This window comes from Rhinoraja longicauda, chromosome 11 (assembly GCF_053455715.1).
Source record: "Rhinoraja longicauda isolate Sanriku21f chromosome 11, sRhiLon1.1, whole genome shotgun sequence".
In the NCBI taxonomy this organism is placed as follows: Eukaryota; Metazoa; Chordata; class Chondrichthyes; order Rajiformes; family Arhynchobatidae; genus Rhinoraja; species Rhinoraja longicauda.
The window spans coordinates 44,600,374-44,623,424 of NC_135963.1; the positions used below are offsets into that span (position 1 = coordinate 44,600,374).

The 23,051-nt window shown below is 40.8% G+C and overlaps 1 protein-coding gene across 1 annotated transcript in view; it reads right to left on the bottom strand.

Moving 5' to 3' along the window:
• Window positions 1-508: 508 nt before the first annotated feature.
• efcab7 (EF-hand calcium binding domain 7) overlaps window positions 509-23,051 on the bottom strand; it is a 51,476-nt gene continuing 28,933 nt past the window's right edge. The window contains exons 11-15 of the mRNA XM_078407520.1: window positions 22,122-22,255; window positions 7,777-7,925; window positions 6,329-6,535; window positions 5,128-5,235; window positions 509-2,594 (exon numbers count right to left, since the gene is read on the bottom strand). Coding sequence (XP_078263646.1) covers window positions 2,520-2,594; window positions 5,128-5,235; window positions 6,329-6,535; window positions 7,777-7,925; window positions 22,122-22,255 — 673 coding nt within the window. The 3' untranslated portion in view covers window positions 509-2,519. The remainder of the gene's footprint in view (window positions 2,595-5,127; window positions 5,236-6,328; window positions 6,536-7,776; window positions 7,926-22,121; window positions 22,256-23,051) is intronic.

The following is a 23,051-nucleotide window of genomic DNA, read 5'->3' on the forward strand; positions in this document are numbered from 1 at the left end:
GATGTTAGGCTAACTGGTCTATAATTCCCCGTTTTCTCTCTCCCTCCCTTTTTAAAAAGTGGGGTTACATTAGCTACCTTCCAGTCCTCAGGAACTACTCCAGAATCTAGAGTTTTGAAAAATTATCACTAATGCTAAACTAGGACACCCAGATCTCGTTGTACGTCCCCTTTTCCTAACTTGACACCATTCAGATAATAATCTGTCTTCCTATTCTTACCACCAAAGTGGATAACCTCACACTTATCCACATTAAACTGCATCTGCCATGCATCCGCCTACTCACACACTGTCCAAGTCACCCTGCAACCTCATAGCATCTTCCTCACAGTTCACACTGCCACCCAGCTTTGTGTCATCTGCAAATTTGCTAATGTTACTTTTAATCCTTTCATCCAAGTCATGATGCCCTAGATAGACGCAGACAAATTACATATGGTAATTGAGATTAGTCCATGTCCATATGAATTAAGTTAAATTGTCTTGTTTACACAAACACTGTTTAATAATCAAATAGCTGTCACCTGGAAAGCAAAATTCTGGGAGTTTATACATCCTGCACTTGTAAATAAAATGCTTCCAAGACAGCACAACCACAATGACGTAAAATGGTAAAAATTTTAAACTCTGATAATCCAGCTCCATCGGGACTTTGGTGGTTTTGGTATGTTAAAGAAAAGATGGGAACCAAGGCCACCGTAAGTTTAAAAGGAGTATGGAGACAGTGCAGGGAACAGTAACCAGAACTTTGATGTGCACAAGGGAATGCAGGAATTGGTTTATACTGTCTGAAAGACATTTACATAACCGTTTGCATACATGAATTACTTTTGTTGTACTGCATACATGAATTACTTTATTTTATTATGCCACGTCAAAAACTACATCAGTTCAATTGTAAAGATTATGAACCATAATTCTGGAACATTATTTTAAGTTAATAATTAAAGATGATGCTGATCTTATCACAAACATATTTTAACTTTAGATTCAATTTGTTTAATCTCTAAAGAACATTATTCAGTATGTCTTTAATGTCTAACGTTCATTATATATTTGCTTGCTCTCCCAGTTCTCTTGCCCCATCCCCTCCACCACATTAAAAACACAATGCCAAAATGTAACTTGCTTCCTTGGCTAGGTGTAATAGTCATAGAAAGGTACCGCATTGAAACAGGCCCTTCAGCCAGAGTCCGTGCCAACCATCAACCATTCTTTAGACTATTAGACTTTAGAGGTATTGCGTGGTAACAGGCACTTTGGCCCACCAAGTCTGCGCTGACCAGCAATCACCCTGTATACAATCCTACACACTAGGGACAATTTTATAACTTACCAAAGTCAATTAACGTACAAACCTGTACGTCTTTAGAGTGTGGGAGGAAACCGGTGCACCCGGAGAAAACCTACACGGTCACAGGGAGAACATATTCCAATTCTGTATAGACAGAACCCGTAGTCAAGATTGAACCCGGGTCTCTGGCACTGAGACAGCAACGCTACTGTTGTGCCACTGTGCTACCCATTCATTTACACTAATTCTACATTAACCCCATCTTATTCTCCCCACATTCTCCAAAAACATCACCCAGACTCAACCTCTCACCTGCTCATTGAGGGAAATTTATCTATCAACCCATGTATCTTTGGAAGGTGGAAGGAAATCAGAGAACTAGATGATCCACACAGAGACAAGATTCAACTTGGGCCTCAATGTTTCATATCAGGCTGCCATGATTATATAGAGTCATATAGCTGGGAAAAAGGCCCAACTCTTCCTTGCCAACCAAGATGCCCCATCTAAGCTAGTCCATTTGCCTGTGTTTGGCCCATATCACTCCAAAGCCTTATTATTCATGACACCACTAAACCTTTCATATCCATGTACCTGTCCAAATGTTTTTTTTTATGTGGCACTGCCTCTTCCATTTGCACCTTTGAAGAAGCCATGTTGTGTGGCATAATGGAATATTAGTTTCAGTTTTGGTATGACAAGTGTTTTGCAAACACGAGATATTGCATCTGGTAGCCTGGACACAAGCCCAATAAAATACATTTTAGCAGTAGCAGATGGACTGTATTGATGGACGGCTGGGAGACCATCTGGTTGCGAGTTATGCACCAATGTCACTCTCTAATGCCTATGCTTTTAGGCTACTTAGTTCTAATTCATTTTTATAGGTCTTGTGCTTCTGTAATTAAGATAGCTCTCACAAACACACATAATGAAAATAATATATCATATGCAATGATTTCTCATATCCTCCCAAAAAAAAGTATTTTTTGCACAGCATGATTTCACAAATCAACATCAATAATTCCCCTTCACTTATAAATGGATATTCCATAGAACTAGGTTGTAAAAAACATTTAGCCAGCAAATAAATTAGATCAATTAAAAATACATTAAAAGGCACAAAATATGTCAATTTAACTTGAACACTTTGCATAAAAGAACATTGTCACCCAGATGCGTCCTAATGCAGCTCAATAATGGAGCTCTTTTCCTGCACATTGTTTCAGGTCACAATGCTTTCTGTGCAGCTGTAAATCCACTCTTGTCTTTCATCAACGGGCATCACATGTTGGCAAACCTACATATAACAGAAATACTAAAGTTAACAATCCCATTTTATTCTGTTATGGTGATATAGGGATGGACATAAAAAATAGTGATAATAATTTCTCCACAATCCTTCCAATGTTAATCTTTCCATGCTCCATATTGGCTGATCCCAGCCAGCATATTTAAAACATTGGAATTGCTCTCTTCATCGTATCTGAATAAGGGAGAGGAAAACTAACCCAGTTTTTATATTGATCAATATGCAATAATTAGAGTTTGAAATGTTCAATTAGAGGTATTGATGTGAGCAAATTTTGAAGTCACTATGATAAAGGAATTGACATTTATACATATAACTTTTCAGAACCTTGGGTTGTCCCAAATCCAGTTACAACCAATGGATAAATAGCTCACCAAAGTGCACACTCAGCTCATATCATAGAAAGCAAAATTAATCTTAACAGATGCAAACATTTAGAAGTTGGAGGGGGATTCTTGGTTGTAAAAGGCCGTTTTAATGGGGCAAGACTACACTAATTTAAACAAAAATAAATTCAACTGTGCCTTCCACACTATAAAAAATGAGACTTTTAAATAATATATAGTGGCTGGTAGCCTCTCCTATTATTTGAATGGGTGGCTCAAAATCACAGTAGCTAAAAGGTTTAAATCTTTCCAATAGATAAATAGAAAGCAAAACACCCCTCTGTTTATTGAAGATTAATCGTTACTTTCCAGGGTGATTCACATCACATATTCTCAATTTTGTAACCACTTTGAGTAAACTGTGAGACTCAGTGGATGGTCATATTAAACTAGCTATCTGAATATAACCATAATTTTGTAATTTGGACACCTAAGATATAGCAATATACCACTTGCCACATCGGCTGGTTTTAGTAACCTGTTTATCACAACAGCTGTGAGTTTAATTGAAATAACACAAGTATTAGTTTGCCCAGCCATCTGTACAGCATTTTATAAATACAAAAAGACTGACATAGATATTCAGTTTAAATTATATTATGCAATTATCATCACAAATGATTTTGAGAGAAAATTAACTATTTGAATTATGTGATTTATGAATGCATGATGTTGGGCTGGAAAATTAATTCACTTATTATATGCATTCTTATTGACGCAAGATCAGAAGAATATATCACTTGAAAAGTGGAATACTATAAAAAGGATAAACAATCTACAGAAATTGAGATACCAAAAAAAAGATAGGATTACTTCTCTTCAGAACTGAGATGGTTGAGACACAATCATTTAGAAGTATTGATATTGCAGAGCATTGACACGCTAAATAAAGCCACTTTGTTGGGCAGATGGGTTGGTCAAAACAATGTTAAAGTACATTTTAAAACAGGCAAAATGGGCACTATCAGTAAGCACATTAATGCCAAATGAATGTAAATGTGCATTTGCCAAAATGTTCCTTCCAAAGATGGTTACATTCAATTCTTACACATGCTCTCCCTGTCTATCTCTTGCTATATCTCCCGCCATCATCATCATCCAGAAATCATTGCCTTTGTTGCCCTACTTTTCCCCTTGTGGGAATGCACATGGATTTTTCTTTAAAAACAACAATTTTTTCAATTGCCCTAATGCTTGCCAATCTTTAGTTCCAATTTCACTTTGCTTGCAATTATTTTTTCTAGAACTTTATGCTGTTCATTATGATTTACCATAGCTGCTGATATCAAGATCAGTATTTCCTAAATATTCCACAGTGATACTTATTCCACTTGACGCAGCTCAATTCCTAGATCAAAAACCAATAACAGTTCCCTAGTCATTGAACTGATCAAGAATGTTCTTAACACATTTAATAAATTCTTCCTATTTAGGCCTTTAAATTGTCACAATTTAGTCTATAATAGGAAACTTGCAGTCCTCCATGATCACATCGCCACACTTCTTGCTCCTCTCTTTAATTTCCCAACAAATGTACTTTTCCAGTTGTTAACAGCCTATAAAGTATATTGTAATGGCACTTGTATTCTTTCTTAGTTCCCATCATATAGATTTGGCACTTTGTTATTTGGTGCATAATGTAATATTAATATCACAATGTGCATGATTAACTGATTCTTTTGAAGAAATTACCAGTATGAGAGACAAAAATGAGATTACTAATGTGACTCAGGATAGTCTGAAATAGTTCACTTCAAATAAATCATTTTCAAGAGCAACCAGTATCATTGCATAGACAATATACCAACAACTTTCATAAATATTGAAATGAAATGATCAATCATCTGTTTGTTTGTCCAGGAACAATTTGTCAGTACAAAGGTGGGACTATATTGTAAGATCCATACAACGGAAATAATACATCAAATTGCATGATTAATTTCAGCCTTATCCCTGGTTCTTAACACTGTACTTTTTAATATTATTTACACAGATCTCTCTATGTATGGGAAGTATGTTGTTTATCTCATTGGTGCCAGGAACAGGAGAATTACAAACAGTTTGATTTGATGGTATGTTGCAGAACTACAAACTCTAAGTGTACTCTGCTTTTAAATTGTGCACATTCAACTGACCGTAGTTGTCCTTGGTGATACTTCCATTGCAAAAGTACGAAGTCCCCGACTACTGACACAGTTCTTACTATTCTCATTATTGATATGAATGATTACTTTGTTTTCAGACTGTAAAAAAAGTACAAAAGGACTAAATGTTATCAAAAATGAACAATGATTGCAAAGAAATAAATTAATGGACATGAAATAAATAGGGAAAATGCTGAAAAAAATTGGTAATTCAAGTTAATGAATTTAGACTTTAGAGCTACAGTGTGGAAACAGGCCCTTCGGCCCACCGTCTGACCAGTGATCACCCCATACAATAGTTCTATCCAACACTCCAGGGATATTTTACAAGTATACAAGCCTGTATGTCTTTGGAGTGTGGGAGAAAACCAACCCGGTCACAGGGAGAACGTACAAATTCCGTACACACAGCACCCGTAGTCAAGATCGAACCCGGGTCTCCGGCGCAGCAGCTTTACCAGTGTCACAATGCTGTCTCTTATAATGATTGAGGGTCAACACGAGGGTGGGGGGGGGGGGGGGGTAATTGAATTAGTCTAGCTAGTGGTATTTGGAGTCACCTTGGTAGGGAAGCTTGCAGGAGTTGAAATCATCTAGCTTTTGAATTGGGAAATTGGCCATGTCCTTGGAGGTATGTGTGCCTCCACCATCACAATCTCAATTTCCATTTGTGTGTTATCCTTCTTCCCAGCAAATATCACTTCAACACCCCCCTCCCCCCTGTCCCACTTCATACTCCCCAGAACCATGACAATTGTCCTCTTTGTTGGGATAACATCATTGGTATATCTGTACTCAAGCAGCTTAGCCAAAGCACAGCTAAATCTGCAGCATGTCTCGAGATATATGAGAAGGAAATGTTGTCTGAATCCGTGCCTTTACTGTATTCAATACCCACAGCTGTTTTGTGATACTAAGAGGAGTAAGTCAGCTTGGCAGGTTTGATCTTTAACCAGTAGATTGGGGCATTTGCTACCTACCTAAACAAGCTGTAAGTGATGGTGGGCTGTGATTTGGAATATAGGAGCACACAGTATTTTACCTTAAGCAAACAGGATTTGGGATTGCATTCTCCAAAAGTAAACATGGACCTAAAAGTTTCTATAAACTCAATTTGAATTAAACACGGTTAAAATTTACACTTGCTACAAATGAACAGAAATTGGTTAAATTATTTAAAAGATATATATACCTTATTTTCAATAACTGAAGTGATCAGTGTTTCAGTCTTGTAAGTGTAAATCACTAAAGCGTTGTAACCTTTCATGGCTTTTGGTTCACCTTTTTTCATGACAGTTTTGCAAATAACTGAATCGAGACTTCCAGTCGATTCCAGACTGATTGGTGTCAGCTTAAGTTTGCAATCCTCTGCATAGATATCAACAATAAATGGGCAAACCTATACACAAAATTACATATTTTAATGAGAAATAAGATCATAGATGACACCAATATATTGAAGTAGATAAACAATTTGCATTTATATAATGCTTTAATATCAGAAAACATCCAAAAGTCTCTTAACAGAAGCTTAATTATAGAAATTGAAACTGATCCACAGGAGGATATTAAAAAAGGGAGACCAAAAGCTTAGATTTTAAGAAAAAAACAGAGGAGAAAAGAAAGTGTGTTGATGAAGAGAATCACAGAGCAACGACATAATTGGATGAAAGCACAGGGATAAACAGGTGAAGAACTGGAGACAAAATGTAATTTGAAGATTGGGTTCATTTGAGGATGAGTTTCTAAGAAGGGAGGAAGATGATATTAGTTACAAGCTGTGATCATGAAAATATATGTATTGGAATTCTGAATAAACAACTGATAGGACAATTAGACAATATGCCTTTTTAGTAGCAGTTGAGGCTGGACTGGAAGTTCAGCATAAATGTGCCTCTATTTGTTAGTGGCACTTAGTTGAAAGTTTGAATTAAGAAAAGACATCAGCACATTACCAAACAACAAAATACAAGAAGTACTCAGCAGAACAGGTAGCATCCAGGGGCACAGAGGAAGAGTTATTCTCTGGAAAATTGGAGGTTGAAGAGAGACTTGATAGAAATATACAAAATTATGAGGCATAGATAGGGTAGACAGTCAGAACCTTTTCCCCAGTGTAGAAATAACCTATACTAGAGGGCCGAGCTATACGGTGAGAAGGGGAAACATTAATGGAGATGTATGGGGCAAGTGTTTTTTTCACACAGAGAGGAGTGGGAGCTTGGAACACATTGCTAAGAGTGGGTGGTGGAGGCAGATACGATAATGGTGTTTAAGAGGTTTTTAGATAGGCACATGGAAGTGCAAGGAATAGAGGAACATGGATCATGGACAGGTAGATGAGATCAGTTTAACTTGGCATCATGGTCGGCACAAACATTCCCATTGCTGTACTGTCTTGCTCTATGTATAACATTTCAGGCCAATAACCCTTCAGCAGTACAAGTGCATCATAACCTGAAATACATTTTATAACTGAAAAAAGATTTCTTCTTGCATAAACATAGCAACAGCTGATTCCAGATTCAGTATATACCTAATGAATTTGAGGTAAAATGTATATACCTCAAATGTTCTACATTTATAATTTTCTCGTTCTGTTAGGAACTTACTGTAATTAATCAAAATGAACATCTATACCTCTTGCATTTCCAATGCTCTGTTGTAACCCATTGATTCAAGTGTTACCCAGAGATCTGCTGGATCACCTTCCTGATCATTAGCTTCCATCAAGTTCAATTCCATGAAACCCTGGCGGGTTAGTTGGTTCTTCTTTGTGTCAAAGTTTTCTGTGCAGAATATGCAAGTATGAAGTGAATGTATATTTAATTATACCCCGAGGATTTCTAAAGAACATTCATTCCAAACAGCTGTAATGCAACTTGCAGCAATTCAAAAAAGCCTTGCCAAAGGTGTCAAGAACACATGGGCAATTCAAACCTTTAACCAGATTTAACCCCGTTACTTGTATGTAATTTGAAGAGGAGTGGTAGTAATGGTGGAATAATTCATTTTCATTGATAATCATGAAATAAAATTTACATTAAAAATGCTCTTCGCTTTCTCTGTCCCATGGATTTAGCCAGATTTACCTGTTGTAATTTTTTTTAAATGTCTTTGATCTGAATTTTTCTAACAACCTTTAATGAAAAGTTATCAGGTGGGCAAAGTGATCAGATTCAAATATTTTCCCATTCCCTTGTGTCACATTTGCAGCTGAATGTCTAATCTCCAGATATGATTTTCTTAATAAGTATAATGTGTGCACCAATGCATCTCTATCAGATGAGCTCAATGAATTCTTTGCCCACTAGCTCTAAAATAGCCATCATGAAGTGCTTTGATATATTAGTAATTGCTCACATGTTGCCGGTCTTCTGGGTAATCTAGACTCCTTGGAATTTGCGTGCAGGAAAATCAGGTCTACAGAGGATTCCATCTCCCTAGAGTACATTCAGCTCTGGATCACCTTGACAGTAAGAACGCCTATATCAGGATGCTATTCGTTGACTAAAGCTCAACCTTCAACAGCATAATGCTGAATAAGCTCATCCTTAAACCTCTGGACCTCGGCTTTGGGGCCTCTATCTATAACTGGCTTCTGGACTTCCTGACCGGTGGATCTCAGAGTTAAAGTTGGTCTTAACATTTCCTCTATGCTGACCTACAACACTAATGTTCCTCAGGATTGAGTGCTCATTCCCTTGCTCTACTTCCCATATGCCCATGACAGCGTGGCCAAGTACAATACCTACTTCATCTTTAAATTCGCCGATGATACCATTGTTGTCAGCCAGATCAACAACAAATTTGAGACAAAGTACAGGAAAGAAATCAAGAACCTTGTGTCACGGCAGCAGGACAACAAACTACTCCTTAATGTCAACATGTTGAAAGAGTTGGCATTGACCTAAGGAAGGCAGAGAGTGAACCCCATCATCATAATTTCAGGCATCCACATCACCAACAGTCTAACATGGTCCCTTCACATTGTTGCGGTGATCAAGAAAGTGCATCGTCATATTCACTTTTTTTGGCATCCGAGAAGATTCAGCATGTCCACAAGAATTCTCTCAACCTTTTACAGTGCACGATAGAAGGTCTTTTGATGGCTGCACCCCAGCCTGGTATGGCAACTGCTTTACTCTTGGCCACCTGAATCTGCGGAGAGTGGCAGTCCAGTCCAAATCATTACTTCCTTCCATACAGACGATCTTCATGGTGTGTTGTATTAGGAAGGCTGTAAGTTACACCAAGGATGCCTAACACCCTAGCCATTCCCATATCTCTCTTCTAACTTCTGCGAGAAGTGGCAGAAGCTTGAAAGATTGGATGCCCAGACTTAGGAACGGTTTCTTCCCTACTACTATCAGATTCCTGAACAAATCACCTCTTTCACACCTACTTTCGGAAGATTCTGCCACAATCTCTTATACTCAATTCAACCTCATTCCATTACTGTACCTTAATTTATTTTTTTTGCACTACTTTGGATTGCACTACAATCTTGCATCATTCTGCTGTTTTGCACTCATCGTATTTATTGTTGTGTTTATCTTGACTGTTTTTATACTATTTTCTCTGAGCTTCTTATGAACAAGGAATTTCATTGCACCTTGGTGTATATGACAATAAACTAATCCAATTTGATCCGAATCGGATATGTTTCACCATTATCATGTCTAGAACAGATTAGTTGGGAATTTAGGTTTGGACTCAGAGATACATAGCTCAATTTTACTTGCATGATAAAATTCACTTCAAAATTATGTCCCTCTGGATCTTCTTTTTAACCAAACATACTGTATTTCACATCATCATCAAACTGTACTTATTCTTCTGCATCACTTAATATCCATTTTATTTTCCACCTAATCTCTACAAGATTCAATTTTGGAACTTATGATTATTGGTTCTGATCAATCTTGTGCATCCATAACTAAACTTTAATTATCTTTTCAAATTAATTCTGGTGATATCACTAATGGCTGCACAATCCTGTTATTTTCATGATTCTACAGATTCTCCCTTGAAAGATTTACCTGGTTAATAGATTAAAATAGAGCTCATAGTTTTGAAGGTTTAATATAGTGCAAATGCAAATATTATTTGTACTGAATCACTTCTCACACTCGGAGACACTGTCTGAAAAAAATAGAGTAACCTTTGAAACTGTTTTTTATGCTTGTTTTCTCTGCTGCTTCAACAATTTCTCCCTGATGTTAAGTATTGTGCAGTATTCTTCTGAAAATCCAGCTCTCATTGTCTCTTGACGCAGTACAAGTTGGAGGGACCACCTATTCTCAGAATCACTTTGTTTTACATCAATATACAAATATGATTAAAACAGAACACACGGTTTAGTCAATTTCTGTCAGTTTACATTGACTCAATGGCCAAATGTTTCCCTCTGTGCTATAATGATTCCATAAAACACTATTGGTTAAAATTACAAAATAAATGAATATACTAAGTGCATTTTGCTGCTTCTCATATACTAATACACAAGAACGTACTAATATTCTTGGGCATTTTGTTATCAATAACGAGGTGTTGGTACCTTAAAGTGGATGAGGACACCCCCCCCCCACCCGATGCATCCATCCCAGATGTTTGAAAGAGACGAAAAAACAGATTGCTGGGGTCTTGACAGAGATCTTTGTATCTAATTTAGCCAGAGGCAAGGTCTCAGAGGACAGAAAAATAACCAGTGTTGTTCCTCTATTTAAGAAGGACAATATAGATAAACCACGAAATTATAAACTGATGAGTCTGGTAGGAATAGTACTGGAAAAGAATCTTAGGATAGGATTCACCCTGGAAAATTAAAAATACCTATTAGGGATAGTCAGCATGGCTTTGCATGGGGGAAGGTCATGCTTTACAACCTTGATTACATTTTTTTTAAGGAGGTGACAAAGATGACTGATGGAAGTAGGGCAGTGAATGTTGTATACATGTACTTTAGCAAATATTTTGCCACAGTCTCCCAGGGTCAACTGATCCAGAAGATTAGGGCATATCGAGACTTGGTAGATTGGATTCAAAATTGGCTCTGCCATTGAAGACAGAAGGTAGTTATGGAGTGCGTTATTTTGATTAGAGGTCCGTGATCAATGGTGTTCCACGAGGGTCACCTTTGGACGAAAATGTTTGTGAGCTGATTAGAAATTCTGCAGATAACATAAAAGTTGAAGTTGTGACCAGTGAGAAAGGTTGTCAAAGGATTCAGCAGGGTATAGATCAGCTGAAAACATGGGCAGGGAAGTTTAATGCAGACATAGAAGGTGTGAGATGTTGCACATTGGGAGATCAAATAAGAAAAGTATACGATAAATGGCAGTACCCTAAGGTGCAATGAGGTTCAAAGTGATCTTGTGATGCAATTTCATAGCTTGCTGAAAGCAGCAACATAAGTAGAAAGGGTAGTAAAGGCGGCATGCTTGTCATATTCTGTTGGGGTGTTGAGTATAAATGTCAGTAAGTCGTCTTGCAGCTGTATAAAACTTTAGTTCGGCTAGATTTGAACTATATGCAATTCTAGACTCCGTGTACAGGAATGATGTGAAGGCATTGGAGAAGTTGCACTAAAGGTTTGCCAGGACATTGTCTGGATTAGAGAGCATTAGTCATAAGGAAAGGCAGGATAAACTTGAACTTTTTTCTCTGGAGCATCAGAGGCTGAAAGAAATGTGTAAAATTATGGGCGGCAAAGACAGAGAGATAGTCAGAGTCTACTAGAGGCCATTGCTTTAAACCAAGAGGAGAAAGTTTGAAGGAGTTTTACGGTAATTTACGGTATAAATACAGACAGTGGTATCTAGAACAAGTTGCCAGGTAGGTGGTGAAAGCAGAGAGGAAAGCAACATTTAAACAGGCAAACAAGGAGGCAGGGGATATAGACTGCATGTAGGCAGATGTGCAGTTTAAGCTGGCATTATGGCCGGCACAAATATCAAGGGCCAAAGCGACTATTCCCATGCTATGTTCTATATAAGTGAGCTGTGTGAAATTGCCAGACAAAATGGCAAATTTTCAGAGTACATCACTATTCCAATCATTGCAGAAAATGTTGGGCTCTCTTCATGCCTTTTGATGCTTGTATACAAAAACAGGGATGTAATGCTGAGGCTCTATAAGGCACTGATAAGGCCGCATTTGGAATATTGTGAACAATTTTGACCACCATATCTGAGGATGAGCTGGCTCTGGAGAGGGTCTAGAGGAGGTGTATGTGAATGATCCCAGAAATGAGTAGGTTAACCTATGATGAGCGTTTGTTGGCACTGGACCTGTACTTGCTGGAGTTCAGAAGAATGAGGCGGAACCTCACTGAAACATACAGAATAGTGAAAGGCTTGGATAGAGTGGATGTTGAGAGGAAGTTTCCACTAGTGGGAGAGTCTAGGACCAGAGGTCCTAGAGTTAAAGGATGTTCTTTTAGGAAGGAGATGAGGAGAATTTTCTTTAGTCAGAGGGTGGTGAATCTGTGGAACTTTTTGCCACAAAAGGCTGTAGAGGCCAAGTCAATGGATATTTTTAAGCAGAGATAGATAGATTTTTTATTAGAACAAGTGTCAGAGCTTATGGGGAGAAGGCAGGAGAATGGGGTTAGGAGGGAGAGATAGATCAATCATGATTGAATGGCGGAGTAGGCGATGGGCCGAATGGCCTAATTGTACTCCTATCACTTATGACCTTTTAATTCTTCCAATCTTCACTGTTTTCTGCATTCACATACATATAAAACAACTATAAACCAAATTTTTGGAGCAATATTATTTATCAATTTCCTATATTTTGTCATAAATGTTTTTGACATTTTTAGCTTCATCTACAATATTTTAGAGGGGATAAAGTTTAAGTTTATTGTCATATGCATGAGTTCAGTGAGGTACAGGTACAATGAAAAAATTGAATATGGAAATGCGATTACAATCGGTTTCTTCTTCTTGGAAAACATTCCAATGCAAGTGTTCCTACACATCAATCTGGCTCATAAATACATTATTTCAAACCAGATTTGATAATATGTATTATAATGATATAATGACATAATGAGTATGATGGCTCAATATTTCTATTTTCAAATATCTAATTAGAAATATGCTTTTTTAAATAAAGATATTAAAACATTTTTGAGGTTAAAAAGCATTGCCTGAGAGATGGGAAATTTAAGGTCCAAGGATCGGGAAAACAGAAACAGATGGACATTACAAATGTCCAGAAAATGGTTCTTTACATGAAAAATAGCAAAGTATTAAAGTCATCCAAGAAAAGCTGTGAAAACAAAAGCATTGTAGTGAAAATATGTCACAACAGTCACTAACACGAGATGTAATAAAGCTCACATGTTGAACTTCACATCTGAAATTTGGTTCCAGTGACTTCAATGGAAGTAAATCTCAGAAGCAGAGTTCAATAACATTTAGTGCATACGACAGAGGAGGAATTTCTTCCCATGTATGTTTTTTAGAAATAATTAGCTGGTGAAATGCAGGTTTTTCCAGAAGAATGATTGAAGACAGTTTAAACTACCTTCCTCATCATAATTATCTTGAGAATATTGATCACCAGATTCCTAGTTTAATGCTATTTTTTGTGATTTGATCTTTGCTTTTCAATTACTGTCGCTGATTTAATCTAGTTAAAAACATTGCTGTTTTCTCCATTCCCTCTTTTTTTAGAGATACAGCGCGGAAACAGGCCCTACGGCCCACCGCGTCTGTACCAACCTGTGATCCCTGCAGATTAACACTATCCTACACACACTAGGGACAATTTACACTTAAACCAAGCCAATTTACCTACATACCCGTAAGTCTTTGGAGTGTGGGAAGAAACCGAAGATCTTGGAGAAACCTTACGCGGTCAGGGAGAGAACATAAACTCCAGAGCAAGGACGCCCGTTGGCTGAGAAGAAAAGTAAGTGCTAATTACAGTGGAAAAGGCAGTTTAAAAAGAGCGCCAAGAGGACGCTAGTAGTCAGTTTGAAAAGTCCGGGAGCAGAGCAAGGACGCCCGTTGGCTGAGAAGAAAAGTAAGTGCTAATTTAAGTGAGAAGTCGGGTAAATTGGACAATCAGGCAATTTAATTGGTGATATAAGCAAGACTTGCAAAAGGGTGCAGCCCTGTTCGGGTGCAGCCCAGTGAGAAAAGTGCCCAGTGAGAAAAGTGCCCAGTGAGAAAAGTGCCCAGTGAGAAAAGTGCCCAGTGAGAAAAGTGCCCAGTGAGAAAAGTGCCCAGTGAGAAAAGTGCCCAGTGAGAAAAGTGCCCAGTGAGAAAAGTGCCCAGTGAGAAAAGTGCCCAGTGAGAAAAGTGCGAGTCTTTGGCTGCGAGTCTTCGGCGAGGAGGCTGAGGTGAGGAGGATACAATTGTTTTAAGCCAGAACTGGTTATAGACACAAGGTAATGGCGGAAAAGTTGGTGCAGTGTGTTTCCTGCAGGATGTGGGAAGACAGGGACGTCGCTGGAGCTTCTGGGAGCTACACCTGCAAGAACTGTGTCCAGGTGCAGCTCCTGAAGGGACGTGTGGTGAAGTTGGAGAGGCAGTTGGATGACCTCAGGGCCATCCGGGAATGCGAGAGTTTCCTCGACAGGACCTATTGTGAGGCTGTCACGCCAAGGGTCCAGGTCGAGCGAAGGTGGGAGACTGTTTCAGGGGGGAGTGGACGAGGACTACAGGAGACCCCAGTGGCTGTGCCTATTGCAAATAGGTATACCCTCTTGGGAACTGTCGGGGCAGAAGATGTTTCCAGTCCGAGTGGCGGACCTGTTGGCAAGGATACTCGACAGGGGAGACCGAAGTCAGGAAGAGCCGTAGTGGTCGGTGACTCCATCGTCCGAGGGACGGACAGAAGATTCTGTGGCAGCAGGAGGGACTTGAGGATGGTCTGTTGCCTCCCTGGTGCCAGGGTTCAACACATCACGGACCGGCTTCAGAGAATCCTAGTGAGGGAAGGCGATCAACCTGAAGTCGTTGTGCACGTGGGCACGAATGACGTCGGGCGGAAGAGGAAGGAGGTGCTACAGCGGGAGTTTAAAGAGTTGGGAAAAACACTGAGAAGTAGGACGTCGAAGGTGATTATCTCTGGACTGTTACCGGTACCTCGTGCTGGTGAGGCCAGGAACAGAGAGATAGAGGGTAGGGTTGCTCTGATGGTAAGGAATGATATTCATTCCCTTGCAAGGGGTGACATAGAATCAGGAGATGTTGAATCAGTATGGATAGAAATTAGAAATTGTAAGGGTAAAAAGACCCTAATGGGAGTTATCTATAGGCCCCCAAACAGTAGCCTCGACATAGGGTGCAAGTTGAATCAGGAGATAAAATTGGCATGTCAAAAATGTAATGCTACGGTGGTTATGGGAGATTTCAACATGCAGGTAGACTGGGAAAATCAGGTTGGAAATGGACCCCAGGAAAGAGAGTTTGTAGAGTGCCTTCGAGATGGATTCTTAGAACAGCTTGTACTGGAGCCTACCAGGGAGAAGGCAATTCTGGATTTAGTGTTGTGTAATGATCCTGATCTGATAAGGGGACTAGAGGTAAAAGAGCCATTAGGAGGCAGTGATCACAACATGATAAGTTTTACTCTGCAAATGGAAAGGTAGAAGGGAAAATCAGAAGTGTCAGTATTACAGTATAGCAAAGGGGATTACAGAGGCATGAGGCAGGAGCTGGCCAAAATTGACTGGAAGGAGGCCCTAGCAGGGAAGACGGTAGAACAGCAATGGCAGGTATTCCTGGGAATAATGCAGAGGTTGCAGGATCAATTTATTCCAAAGAGGTGGAAAGACTCTAAGGGGAGTAAGAGACACCTGTGGCTGACAAGGGAAGTCAGGGACAGCATAAAAATTAAGGAGATGAAGTATAACATAGCAAAGAAGAGTGGGAAGACAGAGGATTGGGACTCTTTTAAAGAGCAACAAAAGTTAACTAAAAAGGCAATACGGGGAGAAAAGATGAGGTACGAGGGTAAACTAGCCAATAATATAAAGGAGGATAGCAAAAGTTTTTTTAGGTACGTGAAGAGGAAAAAAATAGTCAAGGCAAATGTGGGTCCCTTGAAGACAGAAGCAGGGGAATTTATTATGGGGAACAAAGAAATGGCAGACGAGTTAAACCATTACTTTGGATCTGTCTTCACTGAGGAAGATACACACAATCTCCCAAATGTTCTAGGGGCCGGAGAACCTAGGGTGATGGAGGAATTGAAGGAAATCCACATTAGGCAGGAAATGGTTTTGGGTAGACTGATGGGACTGAAGGCTGATAAATCCCCAGGGCCTGATGGTCTGCATCCCAGGGTACTTAAGGAGGTGGCTCTAGAAATAGTGGAAGCGTTGGAGATCATTTTTCAATGTTCTATAGATTCAGGATCAGTTCCTGTGGATTGGAGGATAGCAAATGTTATCCCACTTTTTAAGAAAGGAGGGAGAGAGAAAACGGGTAATTATAGACCAGTTAGTCTGACATCAGTGGTGGGGAAGATGCTGGAGTCAATTATAAAAGACGAAATTGCTGAGCATTTGGATAGCAGTAACAGGATCATTCCGAGTCAGCATGGATTTACGAAGGGGAAATCATGCTTGACAAATCTACTGGAATTTTTTGAGGATGTAACTAGGAAAATTGACAGGGGAGAGTCAGTGGATGTGGTGTACCTCGACTTTCAGAAAGCCTTCGACAAGGTCCCACATATGAGATTAGTGGGCAAAATTAGGGCACATGGTATTGGGGGTAGGGTACTGACATGGATAGAAAATTGGTTGACAGACAGAAAGCAAAGAGTGGGGATAAATGGGTCCCTTTTGGAATGGCAGGCAGTGACCAGTGGGGTACCGCAAGGTTCGGTGCTGGGGCCCCAGCTATTTACGATATACATTAATGACTTGGACGAAGGGATTAAAAGTACCATTAGCAAATTTGCAGATGATACTAAGCTGGGGGGTAGTGTGAATTGTGAGGAAGATGCAATAAGGCTGCCAGGTTTCAAAAGAGGTACGTGTGTGGTCAGAGGACAGCACAGCTGCACTCCAAAACTGCTTTGAGACTACAGACTGAGACATGTTCAAGCAGGCAGCAACATACAACACAACCAACATTCAGGAATACACAGAGACAGTTACAGGCTACATCACCAAATGCATTGATGATGTGACCCACACCTGAGCCATCACCATCCGGGCTAACCAGAAGCCATGGCTGACAGGGGAGGTCCATGGGCTGCTGAGGGTCCGCAACGTTGCCTTCAGAGAGGGCAATCCAGCCGGTCTCAGAGCAGCCAGGGCCAACCTTTCCAGTGGCATCAGGAAAGCCAAACAACACTACACCCGGCGCATCACAGCCCACTTCAGTGACAGCAGAGACACACGGAGCGTGGAAGGGTATTAGGACTATCACGGACTACAAACCCTTACCACAGACCTGTGACAGTGACACCTCTCTCCTGAACGACCTCAACGGCTTCTTCGCATGCTTTGAAGCACAGAGCAACACACCTGCGCAGAAAACAATTCCCCCCCCCAACGACCAGGCTATTTGTCTGTCTCCAGGCAGTGTGAGGAGCACACTGTTAAGGATTAACACCCGAAAAGCTTCTGGACCTGACAACATTCCTGGTCGTGTGCTAAAAGACTGCGCAGCTGAGCTCACAGATGTCCTCACAGACATCTTCAACATCTCCCTGAGCCAGGCTGTTGTTCCCTCGTGCTTCAAAGAAACCACCATCATACCTGTGCCCAAGAAGTCTTCTCCATCCTGCTTCAACGACTACCGCCCTGTAGCGCTGACTTCAACCATCATGAAGTGCTTCGAGAGGCTGGTCATGAAGCAGATCAGATCCAACCTCCCCCCCTCCCTGGACCCGTTTCAGTTTGCATATCGAGCTAAGCGGTCCACTGAGGATGCCATCTCCTCTGCTCTACACCCAGCCCTCACCCACTTGGACACTAAAAACACATATGTTAGGATGCTGTTCATAGACTTTAGCTCAGCATTCAACACCATCATCCCCCAGCAGCTGGTTTGTAAACTAACAAATCTGGGCCTCAGCCCCCTTCTCTGCAACTGGCTGCTGGACTTCCTCACTGCCAGACCCCAGTCTGTACGGGTCGGCAGCAACACATCGGATACCATCACGCTGAGTACGGGGGCCCCACAAGGATGTGTGTTAAGCCCCCTGCTCTTTACCTTGCTGACCCACGACTGCACACCCACCCACAGCTCCAACCACTTCGTCAAGTTTGCGGATGACACAACCGTGGTGGGTCTCATCAGCAACAACGACGAGACCCACTACAGGAAGGAGGTGAACCAGCTGGCCGCGTGGTGCACCGACAACAATCTCTTCCTGAATGTGGAGAAAACAAAGGAGATTGTTGTCGACTTCAGGAGAACGCACACCCAACACCCCCACCCACTGACCATCAATGGTGCTGCTGTGGAGCAGGTGAGCAGCACCAAATTCCTGGGGGTGAACATCACCGAGGATCTCTCCTGGAGCAACAACACCACGTCCATCGCCAAGAAAGCCCAGCAGCGCCTCTACTTCCTCTGCAAATTGAAGAGAGCGGGAGCCCCCACACCCATCATGTACACTTTTTACCGAGGCGCCATTGAATGCATCCTCAGCAGCTGCATCACTGTGTGGTCCGGAAGCTGCACAGCCTCCAGCCGCAAGACCCTGCAGCGCATAGTGAACACTGCTGAGAGGATCACTGGCGCCTCACTCCCAACACTCCTGGTCCTTTACACCACCCGCCTCACCCGCAAAGCATTGAGCATTGTGGGTGACCCCTCCCACCCCTCCAACAGCCTCTTCACCCTCCTGCCTTCAGGGAGAAGGTTTCGCAGCCTGAGGTCGAGCACCACCCGACTAAAGAACAGTTTTTTCCACCAGGCTGTCAGGATGCTGAACTCTCTCCCCTCCCTTCCTCCTCTCTCCCCTGCCCCCATTGGACCTGGACTTTAACACCCCACACACACGCACATCCAGCACCAGACACTTTTTTTAACGCTGCTATGGACAGGCTTTGCACTACTGTTCATTATTTTTTTATTGTAATATATTCATCTTCATCTTTTTTTCATTGAAGTGACTATATTTTATATTGATTGTTGTTTGCTGTGCCTTTTTAATTTTAACTTAATTTAATGCACTTTATTCCTCGGGATTGTGGGAAACGGTATTTCGATTTTCTGTCTGTGTAAACTAACTGAAAATTGACAATAAAGTTGACTTTGACTTTGACTTTGAGGGTGACTTGGACAGGTTGTGTGAGTGGGCGGATACATGGCAGATGCAGTTTAATGTAGATAAGTGTGAGGTTATTCACTTTGGAAGTAAGAATAGAAAGGCAGATTATTATCTGAATGGTGTCAAGTTAGGAGGAGGGGGAGTTCAACGAGATCTGGGTGTCCTAGTGCATCAGTCAATGAAAGGAAGCGTGCAGGTACAGCAGGCAGTGAAGAAAGCCAATGGAATGTTAGTCTTCGTAACAAGAGGAGTTGAGTATAGGAGCAAAGAGGTCCTTCTACAGTTGTACCGGGTCCTGGTGAGACCGCACCTGGAGTACTGTGTGCAGTTTTGGTCTCCAAATTTGAGGAAGGATATTCTTGCTATGGAGGGCGTGCAGCGTAGGTTCACTAGGTTAATTCCCGGAATGGCGGGACTGTCGTATGTTGAAAGGCTGGAGCGATTGGGCTTGTATACACTAGAATTTAGAAGGATGAGGGGGGATTTTATTGAAACATATAAGATAATTAGGGGATTGGACACATTAGAGGCAGGAAACATGTTCCCAATGTTGGGGGAGTCCAGAACAAGGGGCCACAGTTTAAGAATAAGGGGTAGGCCATTTAGAACGGAGATGAGGAAGAACTTTTTCAGTCAGAGAGTGGTGAAGGTGTGGAATTCTCTGCCTCAGAAGGCAGTGGAGGCCAGTTCGTTGGATGCTTTCAAGAGAGAGCTGGATAGAGCTCTTAAGGATAGCGGAGTGAGGGGGTATGGGGAGAAGGCAGGAACGGGGTACTGATTGAGAGTGATCAGCCATGATCGCATTGAATGGTGGTGCTGGCTCGAAGGGCTGAATGGCCTACTCCTGCACCTATTGTCTATTGTCATACGGACAGCATCTGTAGTCGGGATCAAACCTGGATCTCCGGCGCTGCAAGGTAGCAACTCTACCACTGCGCCACCGTGCCACCCCAACATAAAACAGAGGAGGGATTTCGTTCCCTCTGCGTTTTTTTTGAAATAATTAGCTGTTGAAATACTAGACTGGGCAACATCCATTCAACAATATCTTGCAGCAATAGGCTATGATCATTGATTTGTTACTATAAGATACTTGTATATTCACTGTATCCAAGAAATTTTTTTTGAAACAAAAAGTACTTGGCTATCAAATCACTCAGCCAACAGCCACTCGTCAATGTAGGTATAAAAATCTGCCATGATTTGTCGATGGATACTGTGCCACATTAAATCACTTGCCCTACATTCAGGCTATAGCATTTACTTATGAGACAAAATCTCTTTTACCAGTTGCTATTCATCATGGATCTGTCTTCAAAATCATTTGTAGACATTTACTTCTTAACAAGGTTGCATTAAACAAAATGATATTCATCATCGCCACCCAGAGCCCTTATAAAATATTCAAAGCAGAGAAATAAGTAATGATTACAAATATTTTCAAACTTTTAGCATCTAACTGGGAGATTGCTTTAGTACTCATTCAAGAAGGCGAATAAAAAATTAGGAAGACGTACAAGACAATATATTTAAATGCAAAATATGCAGAATGCTTACTGTTGTATCCTTAGAAGATTATAAATTTCCATGCAGAATTTAAACACTGGTAAAGTAATGGCAAACAATGTTTAGGTCAGTTAATTAGAGTCTGCATCAATACAAAATGAGTGATATGCATGTTTAATATAACTCAAGAATGCCAATCAAATTTTGGCAGGTATGGATCCCTTCAAGATTTTTATACATTGTTCCTTCTTCATGCTTAATTTATAAGTGTAGCTGTTGCAGAGTACAGTTAAACACATTTCCAAGCATGGGTGCATTATCTTTTTCTAAAATTAATGAAAATGGAACTTTCTTCCATGTGCCTGAATTTTCAATGTTCTTGATAGGCAGCAACATGAATCCACCACTATAAGGCTGACAATCTCACATGACTCTCACATGCACTCAACTCCCACTCATAATTGCTGTGTAACTATGTCCATTTTTCAGCAATGATATAATAACCCAAAGATCCATTTGTTAGTCAAGCTAATGTCTGAGAAAGTTAGAAGGAAAAATCTACAAATCACTGGAATGTTTCACTGTAGAGAAATCTTATTTCACATGGCAAGTGGCAGATTTTTAAATAGTATATATACTATAAGTTACTTTTGAGAAAACTGTTCTAAAAATATTTGATACGGCATACACTTTTACTTGACCTGCCTGGTGTTCTCCGGCTTGTTCCTTGTTCTTTGGATAAATCAATTTTGCAGTTTATTTAAATGCAGCAATATTCAAAGGCCATAACTGCTACATATAAATTCATCCTTCAAATGATCATAGATGAATACAGAAAAATAATCTACCCATGTAAAAATGAAGAAATCTCATGTACTGGATCTAATAAATGGGAGATATCTGCTTATTCATTTATATCTCAAAGCCACTGAAAATATGCAGCTCACTTTGGTACATAGCCATTCTTCTTGTCTCATTTCTTTTTCTTAGTCTACCCGGCCCATCCATATGGTCTTCTTTCAATGTAGTCCTGAAACTGCCCATTATTCAGTACAGAAGACTTCTTGTTTTAACTCTTCATAATGCCTTTTCCTTTAAAATAAATTATGATTCAGTATTTAAACATACCAACAATGCAAAACGTGAGCAAATAAAATGACTCTTATTTAACACAGAGCACACAGGAATTATTAATCTACAAATGAAATTGTTCACCTCACCTCGGCACATAGCCCAGGCCTCACTGTCACATTTCTCTCCACTGGTTCTTAATTCAAAGAAGTTGTACTCTTCAAAGCTCAAAAGGCCATTGCCATCTAAATCTATGACTTCAAAGATGTCTGATAGAGCAGCCCTGATCAAAGGAAAAGTCAAAATTGAGAGTTTGCATCATCAATATACAGAGGAACACTCAATAACACAATAGATTTTACCCTTCAAGTGCCTAATCATATATGGTTTTCTAAGCCTCTTGTTACCAAATCCCTAAAAGGTCGGAACTGTCAAAATACTGGCACTCCCCGACTTATGTAATAGGCGAATTATATAAACGAACTTATGCAAACAATTCACAATAGGTGGTCCTGTTTCCTAAATGACCTGTGTTGTTGCACCGGGAGGATGGCGAGAGCTTCCCGCCCGCTTCATAGATGTCAAAGTGTCACCCGGGCTTGCTGCTCTTCTAGCTTCGGCCACTGACAGTGCAACACTGGGAAGGCAAGCAAGAATAAGAGAGGAGGTGGAAGGCAACTACCAGCCGAGTCTCCGATATCTTCCACAAAGTACACCAGAGAGCCCTTCTTCACCAGCTGCCACACTATCCAGTTGACGCTGCTGTTGTTGCAGCTCATGTTAAAGGCCCTGGCTGACAGCATGCTCTTCAGGCCACCACTGCTGCCACCTCTTTCTTCTCCCCCGGACATCTTGATGGCGACTCTGGGGGAGAAGGAGGCGGCGGTGATGGTGGGGGGAGCGGACAAAGCAACCCTGACAAAACAAAGCGGTAGCTGGTGAGATGGGAGGGAACCCCACTGTGACTGAGCATGTCCTGTTGGTGGCCTGAAGAAAACGCTGTTGGCCAGGAGCTACAACGCGAACCGCAACAAACAGCCGCGTCAACCGGCAGCTGGTGAAGAAGGTCTTGTTGGTGC